Here is a 13,887-nt window from a genome sequence, read left to right on the forward strand (position 1 = left end):
AGCTGTAAAGTCCGTAATTTCTAAAATGAATTTTCTCTCAGGTCATTCAAACAGTAGAAGGTGCTTTACACTTAGGGTTCCATTGTGGTTTATGACAGATGGAAATGACTGGAAACATTCTGTTACATGCATCACAGATAGGTGTCTTGCTGAATATCACAGTAAATTTTGCAAGAATGCAATAAGGTATTCCAGTTAGCCTGATTAATTTTTCACCAGGGTATCTACAAGGAAAACATGGTTCAGTGAGGATAAACTAGAAATCACAAAAATGACTGCTTCCATATCTCTTCAGTATTCCATATAGTGGAAGAATGGCAGCAGAGACCATTAGATCTATTACAAGCAAATAGGCATATAAAAGAGGGTATGGTGTCCATTATTAAGAAAGAGAGGGGTCATTTATCCAGCTTACACTCAACATTCCACTTCAGCCATTAGTGCTGGCACTTGTGTCCATTGAAAGCACCCATAAAAGCTTGGGAGGGGGCAGATGCAATATAAGGTTACCAAGGTTGGTCTGAGTTAACTCAGAACCTGGCAGGAAATAAATGAAACATATTATAATAAGAAATCCTGCTGCAAGGCAAATGGCTACAGCTTCCAGAACTGCATTAAGTTGGACATGCTGTTGCCCAAAAAAGATAGCTACTCCTCCATGAGCAGGTTCATCCCCAGTTCTGTCCTTATGAATAACAGACAAAGGCCTTAGGGTGGGATTCTCACTGGGTTTTAAATGTCCTGCAGTTAGAAACATGTTTATGCTTTTTTTGCAGAGGAACCTTGATATCATCATCATTTTGGTGAAATCCATGACAGTTCCACTATAGGAATTTTCCTGTTCTTTTGGTTTTGAGGACTTATCTTTGTCTCTGATGTGTTTATCATTTGATTTTAAGAAGTGTGGATGGCTAGTTTCCATTTCTTTTTCTGGAGAAATATCGAAAACATCATCTGATATGCCATGATCATTTCTTGTGTTTACTTTAAATTCAGTTCATACAAAAGTATTCCTTTTTTATTGGTGGTATTGGGCAGTTTTTCTTTGTGGTATTCCTCCTGCCATGATTTTTTGATAAGTGTGTTCTCATTTAGCACGATCATTTTTAAGAGCTGTTTCAGAGCAAGAAACTGAAACAACTCTTAGAAACTTGGGCAATTAATGCACTCCAAAGAGAAGCACTTATGATCATAAAATCAAGTATGTTGAAATTATCATATAGTGGGATAAATATATGGGTTCACGTCCCTTTTAAGTGCCACCTACTCAGCATAAAACAATTTCAGGACAAGTTGTGGTGGCCAGCTTTCTCTTTACATCCTGACATGAGATGTTCTGTTCAAGTCTTGATTTCTTGCATCTCTTTACCATTGGCATGCTAGTTATAGGTCAGATGGTCTCCCATACAGGTAATGTGTATGTATATATTTGTGTGTGTATGTATTTTTTTTTTTTTTTTTTTTTTTTGCAGAGCACGATTTTATCATGCTCTTTACTAACTAACACATCACAATTTTTCTAACAATCTAAAGTGTTTGTGGTGTTGTTAATACCGTGAAAAATAAGTTATGAATAACACATCACAGATGGTTCAGCCATGTTAAGAAGTTTGGGCATGCATATATTTCTGATATTTAAATTATCTCAGGGAATAAGGGATACAGAGCTAAATAGGACAGCTGAAATAACCTGCTCTTTTTCAGATGTTGTAGGTTTAGATATGTCAAAAGTAACAATGATATATCTAATTAGAACTAGACCACCACCATTATATATCCATGTCTCAATCCTTGATCTTTAAGCTTTGAATTTATCTCTTAATCTGATAATGTCATTCTCATATCACTAGAATACTTCAGGTTTATGGTGTTACTGGCATACATATTCCATGGATTTTGCTTTCAGTAGTGTTTCTGAAATGTTTCTACAAGAATATCACCAGAATGTTGTTAACTGTTTTCAGAAATCATGTCAATCCTCCTTTTGAATAAAGGAGGGTGACATTCTTATTATTGGCTATTCACCTATTGCATGGATGATGAAAAACTAATTTATATAAGATATTTTCTGGTTTTTTGTTTTTTTTTCATCTGTATACTTCACTGAAGCCTTGTGAGGGCTACTGAAAAAAACTGATAATAAAGGATTCATGCTCAAAAGAATTTCTGGTTCAGCACACCATACAGAGAGTACCAGAGATCCCCACTCATCTCTGTGGGGATCTCTGGTGCTGAACCAGAAATTCTTTTGAGCATGAATCCTTTATTATCAGCTTTTTCAGTAGCCCTCACAAGGCTCCAATGGAATTCTAAGGTTATCCCAGATGCTAAACCAGCAATGCAGCAAGCCTTGAACACTGTATCCAACGGAGGAGACTTACTACAATGCTGATCCTTACAGGCAAGGCTACTAGCCAGCTAATCCTGGACAGACAATTCAGGACTGCTGATCTTGCCAAAGCAGTTAAAGACTACCAGGATCCACCTTTCTGGATGTCCATGGGTTACACGTTTCCCATGTGTAACCCATGAGATCCAACACATTGCCAGTGGCAGTGTGCTGGATCCCAGTGATAGTAGACTGAAGAATAGGAAAGCAAAAGACTTACATAGACTGGAAAATATAGAAAGTATATAAAGAAAGGGAACAATGAAAAGAAACAGCATCACTGGGGATCCACTCCACCACTAACAGGTACCTCACGTGGAAGAATCTGCAAGGGAAGGATGCTAGCATGGTCAAGGAATATTTTAAGGAGAAATATCAGATTGTATACTCACAGTTAAGAGAATATATCAGGCTGTATCATGTAAGCAGAGGCAAAAAAGGAATGTTGTGGAGGATATCTAAAGAAACAGGTGACCAGCAAGCTCATGAGCAATGATTACAGGTAAGAAGGGTGATCAGCATAGTAAGAAAGGAAAAATCACATTATGAGAAGAATTTAACTTGCGTAAGCTAAAGGAAATCCCAAACAGTTATTTCATTACATGGTGATTAAAAGGAATAATGATCACGAAGAATAACTTTAATGAATGCTGATTGGTAGGAAGTGACATAAGCAGATGAAATGGTCGAGTTTGCAAAAGCGTATCATCCAGGTAAAGGTACTGCATTAACAGATATGAAAACAACTGATGTGGGAGAAGAAGTAGATAAACTGAAGGTGCTTGGGATACTGATGAATCTGAATGAGAATGAACTGTCAAAAGTTTTGTAATGTTGATGTTTTTGTATCTAGATAAATGTTTACAAAATATGTTGTTGGTAATTACAAGATAAGTGAAAGTCACCGATATATTATCAGAAGTGAATGAGCTCACTTCAGTGCATAAAAGATTGTGAAAGGAAAAAATATTATCAACATATTACCTGCTTATTTTGTTTTGAAATTATAATTAAATAAACTTTCCTGCTTTGAAAGAACTTTATCATTATTTTCAAGCATAGCAGTGAAAGCAGTAATGGCAGTGCACAATGGTGGACTGGAGCAGAAATTGATGTACTGTATTTCCAAGCATGTGAGGAAGTGAAAGGAAGATTATGTTGAGGGAAGTAGAAAAGGAACACACCAGGAGAAAAACTGTATAGTTTCCGTGCTTTCATTCAATATATGAAGACTGAGCAAAAATTAGTAGAAAAGAGATGGAAGACTGAGAGGACATCTTTTAAAAGAGATAAGTGAAATTTGTATAGTCATTAATTCAGATATGATTTATTTTAGTTGAAGCTGATAGGAACTTTATTGATTGCCAGTTCATATAGAAATGAGTCCAGTAAAGTTTGTTTACTTAGGATTCTCTGTCTTGAAAGTTACTGAAGTTGTTGATATGACTTTAGTTATTTCTTCAAAAGTTCATTAGTAAAATGAAAGAAAGGAAAAAGAAAAAAAAAGTTGTTCTGAAGTGATAAAACTGTTGATAGGGTTTTTAGTAAGTTATTCAATAGAGCTTGCTGCTACTTTCACACAGAAAGTGAATCAAGTTACTAAAGTGCAATGGATGAAGACAAGACATTCTTCAATCATCTGTGATTTTAAGATGCAAGAATAATTTAATTGACATTGCCATAATGTACAGAGAAGTTTTATGTTAGTCTTTTTCATGTGTGAATTCAAAAAGGAATAAAAGTTTCTGTAGGAAGCAAGAAACTGAAATCTCCAAAGTTTTGTCCATATAGGATGATACTTTATTATGTTGTCAACTTTATTAACTGTTGGCTTATGAAGACTGAAAAGAAGTTGTATAGTTAAATTGTTTTTCACGTTGTTTGAAGTTGTGATGTGAAAAACTATATTGACACTTTTGTAGTTAATTAGTTGATTTGATGTTGTATATATTTGTGTTCTTTGCAAATTAAAGATTTTTATTTTGGGTATAAGGTGTTTGAAGACTCAATCTCTTAATAGGTTAAGTAAGTTAAATATAAATTTAACAAGTTAAGTTACATGTGAGATATCCTGAGATACAAACCTGTGTGCAAGCCAGATTTCAAGTGTCTTCTTTTAAATTTCAAATTACGAGTTTAACCACTCAGAAAGTGAGGGATAAGTAAATATACCCCCCCCCAAACACACACATATATATATATACATTTGTGTGTTATGCAAAGGGTTAGGAGGTACATAACAATTTATTTAATGACAAATGTTTGTGGAAAAGAAAGGGACAGAGGGGTACAACACAAACTAATGCAGATAAGTGTTTTTAGAGTTATGCATGTTTTTGAACTATTTTATTATAAATTTTGTAATATCAACAAAGAACTGTTTGTTTCCTATAAAGATGAGACACTAAAAACTGTAAACATTCTGAAATGATTTTGAACTAGGATTAGTGAATTCGAACTAGAAGTAGAGAATTCCTGAATATCAGAACAAATACAATTCATAATACTCATCATCAAATTCCTGCCTTATACCCTCAAGGGGTGTACAGGATATGGTAGTACTACATGAAAAATTTACATCATTACTAACTTCCTATCTACAATTTTCCTCCAATCTGCTACCTGTCAAGACTCCAACATTGTCAGATCTTATCTTTCTATTTTCTAAGGCACTTTTTACCATATCAATCCACCTATATCTTGGTCTTCCTCTGGGTCGTTTTCCTGCCAACTTGGCAGAGAACACTTGTTTTGCTAATGTTTCCTTGCCCATTCTGTTTAAGTGACCATACTACCTGAGATTAGCTCTGCTAATGCATTCCTGGATGCTGATAATGTCAAGTTCTTTCCTAATATCCTCGTTTTTAATATGATATTGCCATTGATGCCATCTGTTCACGCCTCTGATCTTTCTCAGGACTCTCATATCTGCGGTCTCTAGTCTTTGGTCAAGTGTTTTACTTCTGACCTAGCTCTCAGATCCATAAGTTAAAACTGGTTTGAACACTATCTTGTATACAGCTAATTTAGTGTTCACTAATTTCTCTCTTATTCCATATGAATTTATTCAATTGACTTCCCACGATACCAGCTTTGCTGATTCTGTTGTCTATTTCTATATTTAGTTTACCATCTTCACTAAACATCGTGCCTAAATAGCTGAAATGTTTTACTTGTTCCACAGGTTCTCCATTCACAACACAGTTGACATTTTCAATGATTCTGCCTATTTTCATTGTCTTTGTCTTTTTAATGCTGACCTTCATACCATATCTATTACAACAGTTATTCAATTTAGTCACAGAATCTTGCAGACTTGTAGCAGATTTATTTAGACGTATAACATCGTCCGTATAAAGCAAAGAGCTGACATTAACATCTTCAATTTTGATATCAAGTTTAATACAACTTTCCTTCATAATGTGATCCATATAGATAATGAATAACAGAGGGGATAATGTACATCCTTGTCTCACACCAGATTTAACATTAAATCATCTTCCTGTACTTCTTTACTGTTTCATTAAAAGAATCGTCTGAGACAAAAAATTAAATGTCACTCAAGTGTAATTAGGCAACATTATGTGAACATACACACATGAATGATTTGGGTAATTTTTTTCTAGAATTTAATTAACATTTATATTACATTTTTGTATCTATTTACATGTATATAACCTGACATTATGCGTAGTTTATGTTATGTATTAATGATTGGAAATTGGTTCTATTATAAGTATATTATATTCTAATTATAAGTAGCACTGCTGTTAATTCCTTTCAGGAAGATTTGAATAAACTTTTAAATTTGACAAAAGGAGTGAGGTTGTAGTTCTAATATTAATAAGTGCAAGGTGTTTGGAGATTTGGAAATGATGGTTGATAGTAGACCGAAGTTTAGAAGGCATATTGCAAGTGTTGCAAATACCGTATCGTAGTGAAGCTATGATAAAAAGTACACTGAAATGTAAAATTAAGGAGATAGTTGTGCTACCATATAAAGCACTGGTCAGACCACACTTGGACTATTGTGCTCATATTTGGTCACCTGGATTTCATTGTGATGTGGAAATATCAGAGTGGGTCCAGAGACAAGTGACAAGACAATATCAGGACTCTGGAATGTTGGTTATAGAGAGAGGATGAAGGAATGGCTATTACAAAATTGCCATTCCTTCAGATTAATTTTTTTTTTCTTAAGTGGATAGGAGGAAAAGAGGTAATTTTATCAGATTAATCCAGAGGAGGATTATAAAATTAGTAGAAGGCAAGAGGCCATCCCTGGAAGTTATGCAAGAATGTGAGGAGTAGATTTTTTACATAAAGAATTGAGAGTGAATGGAACACATTACCAGAATATGTTATTAGCGTAGGGAGTCTTAAGGATTTTAAGATTCAGTACAATAAATATGTTGTCAGTTGAATGAACCTCTCACGATGAGTCTGCCAACTTCATGGAGGGTGTAATAATAATAATACTGGCAAAATTAGTTAAGGCTCTATTTAGACAAAGGCTGTTCGTTTCCTGAAGCGATGACATGTTGTATTAGGGTAATCTGGATGGAGCCCAGTAACTTACAGTCAAAGAACAGGTGAGACAGCAATTACAAAATAGTTATTCTAGAATATGGAAGTTTCTTTTTTCCATGTCCTGTTAACATCATGGTTAAACCTCGAGAGATGGCATCTACTTTAAGTTTGAATCTGCTTTTGATAGTAGGTGCAAATTCTCTTCTGATCTGTTTTTAGATGGTTTCAATTATTCTTCCCACAAATTTAAGCTTATTTCTTCTGCAAGTATTTTTAGAGCTGATTTTGAATACTTTTCATAGCTTATTTCTATTTGTTTATTTATAGCTACTTTCTTAGTCAAATGATACTCTCTAATTCTTACATTAGAGAGTTACAATAATTGCTTACACTTGAAGAAATGAGATTAAACCAAGAATATAATATATTGGCATCTTTAATTTATAGTATAACCAAGTGAAAAAACTTTCAACATCTATCTCTAATCCAGAGTATTTTGATAATAAGGTGTGACACTTTTCACTACTTGTATATGGATAATATATAACTAATGCATTACTTCAAATTTACCATCCCTTCTTGACATCCTGGGGAGCAGAGAAGCTCTGCTCAGTGATGGGCTTCTGCCTGTCACTGAGTGGAGCCACTGCTGAGTTTCCTGTCCTGGAATGATTCAGATCTGGAGGGATGAGTATGGTAGTGATCCTTTAGGGTCACTCAGTGAGATTAGGAGTGATCTTGATGATCACTCAGTTTTTGGAGGGGTATCCCTGCATTCTAATATATCTCAATAAAGGTTGAAACTGGTCTGGGTAGTGGCCCTTCCCATAATGCTAAACATTACGGGAAGGGCCACTAACCAGAATATACACATCTGAAAGGGTGGGTGGGTGTGTGGCATTATAGGATACTAAGGCAACTGTTGTTAAGTCATTAGCCTCTACATACAAGTAGCCCAGTTGTAAAGATACCTCATGCACAAACAGTGTTTGCTTACACGTGGAAAAAAGAATCTAACTTCTTGGCATCTTTAACTGATACTCTAATTTTCTATTATTCCAATATGCATCTTCATCTAAGCAGAACTCAATTTCACTGAGACTACAGTGAAATTCCTTAGCAGATTTTTTATTTGCTCTATTAATGTTAGGTAGTTGTTTCAGTTTTTAACACTTCTGTAGTAATTTACTATCACTAAAAATTGCCGCAGTCCTTTGATGAGAACTGTTGAGTTTTAATTATTGGACATATGACAGTGAATAAACCATGGCAAGTTGTTCTGCTTGACTGTTTGAACAGAGGGGGAAGCAGTTTGAAACAGCATTCTTCTATAATGGATTGGCAGTGATATAGTATGAAAGTACAACTGAGTTTCTTTCTATTTTACTTCCATCACTGAATATTAGGGTGCTTTTCATTTTCAAAGGTTAATTTTTTTCTATGCAGCATATTTTCATTTTGTTTACATAATAAGTCTCAATGGAGTGCCAAAGTTTGCATACCAAAATAGCATAATAAGCATAACTACCTCAGCCAACACTGGGTCAATAAATGGAGTATGCATCAATTTTAAATGAAATATGGCAAAGAGCTGCCGTGACATCACTATATTCTTGAAATAGTTTTGAATCTGTAGTACTGCTCTCAAATACACCTTCCACAGACCCAGAAATACGTCTGTTCAAGAGGTTTCAAAAACTGTTGCTGGCCTTGGACTGTTCCGGCTTTCAAACTAGTGTGACAGATGAAAGAGCCACAACAACTCTCACTGACTTCACTGGCAAAATGACTGCCTTCATCAAGAGCCAGAAGCAACTATTTCAACCAAGAGACACTTATATGGAACTCCTTGAATTTACTAATTTTCTTAAGGGCTTTCCAGCTAAAGGAATAAACTTCAAAGCTTCAGTCAGACTTCAGCATGGTAGGTGGATGGCAAATGTTATATATGCTTTGAAAATCTGGAAGTTCATGAGTCAATTCAAATTGATGAAAAAAGGAGCAGGAAAGAATCTTGAACATCGGCATATTCATCATTAGGTTCTACGCTCCATCTGCTGCGTCTGTCCCCTAGGAATGACCTGCAGTTCTTTAAGGCATTTACCTATACAAGGAAGTAAATGAAGCAATCACAAATATTGCAGTATGAAAATTCCTAGAGAACTTCTAGTAACTTTCAGACGAATTAATCGCATTTGCCATTTTCGATGACAAAGTTTTTTTTGAAGCAAAACAAAAAAATTGTCGAGGCTTTGAAGAAGTCCAGAGAAGACAGTCTAATGAAGTATGCTACACTTGCTATGTAATTGTTTCTATGCAACTGGAAGACTTCATGACAAACACTCTGCAGTTCTCTATCACATCCCAAACTTCCCAATCATTTCCTAAACAAGGATACTACTGACTCGAATAAAGACAAGTCATTCCAGTAAGTAAGAAAAAACAACAGTCAATGCATGGAAATTGCCAATGACATTGCTATAAGAGGCACATGGCCCTAAAGGATAAATACAACAAACTGCACACCACAAGAAAGCAATAATATTAAAATAACAACAAAACTAGTAAATTTAAGAATTCATAAACTTTGTATTAATCTGTTTGAATAAAACATTTCATTTCCTCTAAAACTGAAGTTGATGTTCATTTGAAAAAAAAAAAAAAAAATTAAAATTACCAATTTAAAAATTCACGTTGTGCGATAAAGTCAATTTCTGAAATAAAAATAACAAATTACATGATTTTATTGGGAGCAAAATTAAACACTGTTACCATCCTTAAATATATTTCTGGCATTGTTGTGATTATCTTTAAGCAGGAAATGAATTCCATTCACATGAGCAACCACCATCCTGCCAACTGGAGGCCTGAAGTGACTTGAAAAAATTCCATGTTTGGTCTCTAAAGCAGTTTCTTAATTGTGTAAAAATAAATTTAAAAAAAAAAATATATATATATATATATATCCACATTACTTTAAGTCTGCACCAGATATGACTGCAATTTTCCATTTTAAAATTCCTATATGATTATATAATCTGGCTATGAATGTTAAAATTATTATTATTATTATTATAAAAACCTCCATGGAGTCAAAGTCAATTTCTGCAAATTGCATTTTGTCAATCTGACTTCATACTCTACATTCCAGAGACCAGAAATCACCTTAGTCAATCGCCTCTTAACTTTTTCCAATGCAATTTCATCTTTTTGAAAACCAGGTGACCAGATCTGTGCACAGTAATCCATATGTGGCCTGATCAAAGCCTTATACAAAGGAACCATAACATCCTTACTTCTACAAGTCAATGTCCTCCACATCATTCCCATTATCCGCTGTGTTGTCTTCACTATTTTAGTAACATGTCCCCGAAATCATTTCCTCTACCTCTTCCAAGATATTCGCACCGATTATGCACTTTATATCCCATCTCTGCTTCCCAAATTTCAAAACCTTACACTTTGAAACATTGAATTGACATCCCCACTTATTTACCCATTCAGACAGTGTATTCAAGTCCTCTTGCAAAGCTACAGCATCCACACTACTCCTGATAGCTCTGCCCAACTTTGCATCATCTGCAAACAACTGCACATCACCATTCAGACCTCTCCAGATATCATTTACATACAAATTAAACAGCAATGGACCCAAAACAGACCCCTGAGGTGCACCACTAGTAACTTTCCTCTTCTGGGATATCGCTCCTCCATAGACAACTTGCTGATACCTATCAGACAACCAATCTCCAATCCAGTGAACCAATCTACTGTTCGGCCCCATCTGTTCCAATTTAATTACTAGCTTGTCATGTGGCAATTTATCGAACACCTTTGCAAAATCTAAATATACCACTGTATATGCAATACCCTTATCCAACGCATTTGTCACCTCATTATAAAAAGTAAGCAGGTTGCTAAAGCACGATTTTCCTTTAGTAAATCCATGCTGGCCACCAAATAGTATTTTTCTGTTGTCAACCCAATTCTGAACTTTATTCCTAACTAACTTCTCTAATACCTTGACCACAACTCCAGACACACAGACTGGTCTATAATTCAAAGCCTTACTCTTATCACCTCCCTTATGAATTGGAACAATTTTACCCAGCGAGAGACTCATGTTGAAAAGATATACAAAAGCTGTTGTTAACTCTCTGGCACATTCCCTCAAGACACGTGGTGAAATAGCATCAAGTCCCACAGCTTTATTTACATCAAGTCTATTCAATTCCTCATATATCTCCTGTTCACTTACTAACAGTTCCTCCTCCTCCTTTCCCACTGCTTTCAAGTTCTGCATGATGCCACATTCACAAGAATGAAATACCTTTAGAAATTGCTCACTAAATATCTCAACTATATCCTCCGCAGCGGTTATCATTCTTCCGTTTTCACCAATCAATCCCATCCTACCATAATCATTCTTTCTTCTACTGGCAATATATCGAAAAAACTCCTTAGGACTTTTTTTTTTTTTGGCCGCTTTAGCTAACTGCTGCTCATACTGCATTTTTACGACCCTTATCAAGCTAGTCACCTTCCTCGCCTGCTCTTTGTACTTCTCATGCAACTGGCTGTTATATATACTCATTTTGTGTTTCTTCCATAATACCTTCTTCTTCCAGATTGCATACCTTATCTCTTGATTCATCCATTTTACACCCACTCTGTTTACCCTCTTGACCCTTGGAATACACTCTGATATTGCCTCCACCAAATAGTTCTTGAGTATGGCCCAAGCAGCATTGTTATCCTTTCCATCCAGTTCCTCTTTCCAATTTATTATCGCAAGCTGTTTCCCCAAGCTTTTCGTAATTACCAGTCTTATAATCCCACATATATCCCTTTCTAACAGACGTCCTCGAATGACTGGTCACCCTGCACGTGATCACCTCGTGGTCACTCTCACCAACTGGTGGAAGATTTGACACCTCATTTATAATAACATCATCTGATGAGATGATCAAATCCAATACTCTTGATCCTCATGTACCCTCCGTTACGTGCTGCCTAAGGTAATTATCTTTCAAAAACTCCAAAAATTCATTTCTTTACCCCCAGATGCAGTCTCTTGCTTCCAGTCTATATTACCATAATTAAAGTCACCCATAATGATAACTCGTTTCTTGCTAGCTAGGCCAATTTGCCTATACATTTCCTTCTCATTACCCTCTATATTACCAGGTCTATAGCAACACCCAACTAAATATTTCATCCTGTTTACTTCTACCTCACACCATACGGCCTCAAAACCGTGACCACTATTTGCACCTTGCAATTCCACCTTAGATGGGCACAACTCATCTGCTACCATTAACAGTACTCCTCCTCCCTTTCTTTCCTGTCTATCTTCACGAAAAATATCCGTTCATCTCTATTCCTGTCAGGATGTCATCGTTATCTAACCATGTCTCACTTATACCAACAATCTTGGGGCGAACAGACTCGAGCAAAGCAACAATTTCGTTCCCTTTATTTCGAATACTTCTAGCATTAGTGAATAAACATAAGAAATCATTACTGCTTCTACAAGTCCTAAGAACATCACTCCTGCAATGTGACTCTTCAATACCTTCCCCTGTCACTTCCTCTATATTACCACCAATTCTACAATTAACTTCACACCTAAACTCTTTCCACCCATCCCAGGCCATCTCAATCTATGTTTGTCTGCTTACACATTCACTTCTGAATTCAGCACCTGCATGTTTCATAAAGTTTCTCCCCGTCCACCGATTCCCCCCATTTCCCTGTTCGTGTTGTACCCCCACTCTCTCATTTACTTCATTCATAACATTCAGAAATAGTGACATTACTTATCAAAAATAAATATCACTACAAAACTGTATGCGACATAAAGAGAACAAATAAATGATATTTCTAGATCAAGAATACTCAAAATGTTTTTCTTGGCAGTTTACATACAACAAAACTTGAATTTAAATAACAACAACAAAAAAAAATTACTTCTCATTCACTTTAACCCTATAGAAATGGTTGAGATGTGTTGAATAAAAGATTAAAAGTTGGTGGTGGGAGGACTGGGGGACATCCATGGAAGCTGGGCAAGAGTGTGGTTAGTAAGGGTGTTAGAGCTGGGTTCTTTACTTTTAGAGTGATGAATGGGTGGAATAAGCTGCCAGAGTCTGTAGTGGGTGCTGTGACAGTGAATGAGTTTAAGGCAAAGTATGATAGATACTGTGTGAATGTCGAATAGTTGTGATGAACATGATTTGGGGCTCCCTCGATAAGTCTAAGGACTCCCTGGAGTTGCCCGTAATAATAATAATAATAATAATAATAAAAGTTACCTTGTCTCAAAGTCTCATCTTCGAGTACGTCATGACTGTCATAATTTACTCCGTGCATACGCAATACCTGAACTACGGCGTTACTAAATCCGCACCTTGGTGCATCTGGAACTCCTTTCATAAATACTACGACTTTACTGTTTTTAACAAGTTTTCTGATTTCTTCTTCTGACTTAACTGCAGTCCCATATAAAAGCCATGGAAATCGGGAAGGCAAGAATAAACGACATCGAGAGAATATAGCGCTCCTCGAAAGCGCTGACACCGACACAGCCATCTTTGTACTGTTTATGTCTATCAAGCTCTTTCAGTGATTATATAATTCATTTAAAAAGAATATGCTTTCAATTTTGCATTACTCACACCAATAAACACATCGTGATTTTAACAATGTAAACCACCGCATGTCCCAGACTAAAAGATGTCGCCAACCCGGCACCGATCAATAATGCAATACATTACATACCAAAAGTCGCCAAACGTTAGACTATAACAGTAAAAGAGAAAACAAAAATAAATGTTAATTAATAGAAAATATAAGAAATTTTATTTATTTTTATTAAAGAAAAAAAGGTATATAAAGCTTCCATTTTACATTGTAGCTTATTAAAAGATAAGTACTGTATTCCTTATGACTACAGAGGTGAATATACA

The 13,887-nt window shown here is 35.6% G+C and overlaps 1 protein-coding gene across 1 annotated transcript in view; it reads right to left on the reverse strand.

The window, feature by feature from the left end:
- Grx5 (Glutaredoxin 5) overlaps nt 1–13,675 on the reverse strand; it is a 39,242-nt gene extending 25,567 nt beyond the window's left edge. Inside the window, exon 1 of the mRNA XM_090398853.1 lies at nt 13,234–13,675. Within this exon, the coding sequence (XP_090254979.1) occupies nt 13,234–13,510 (277 nt within the window). The 5' untranslated portion in view covers nt 13,511–13,675. The remainder of the gene's footprint in view (nt 1–13,233) is intronic.
- Between the last annotated feature and the right edge of the window lie 212 nt (nt 13,676–13,887).

This window comes from Typopeltis vanoorti, chromosome 10 (assembly GCF_054136105.1).
Source record: "Typopeltis vanoorti isolate ZY-2024b chromosome 10, IOZ_Tvanoo_1.0, whole genome shotgun sequence".
Classification (NCBI taxonomy): Eukaryota; Metazoa; Arthropoda; class Arachnida; order Uropygi; family Thelyphonidae; genus Typopeltis; species Typopeltis vanoorti.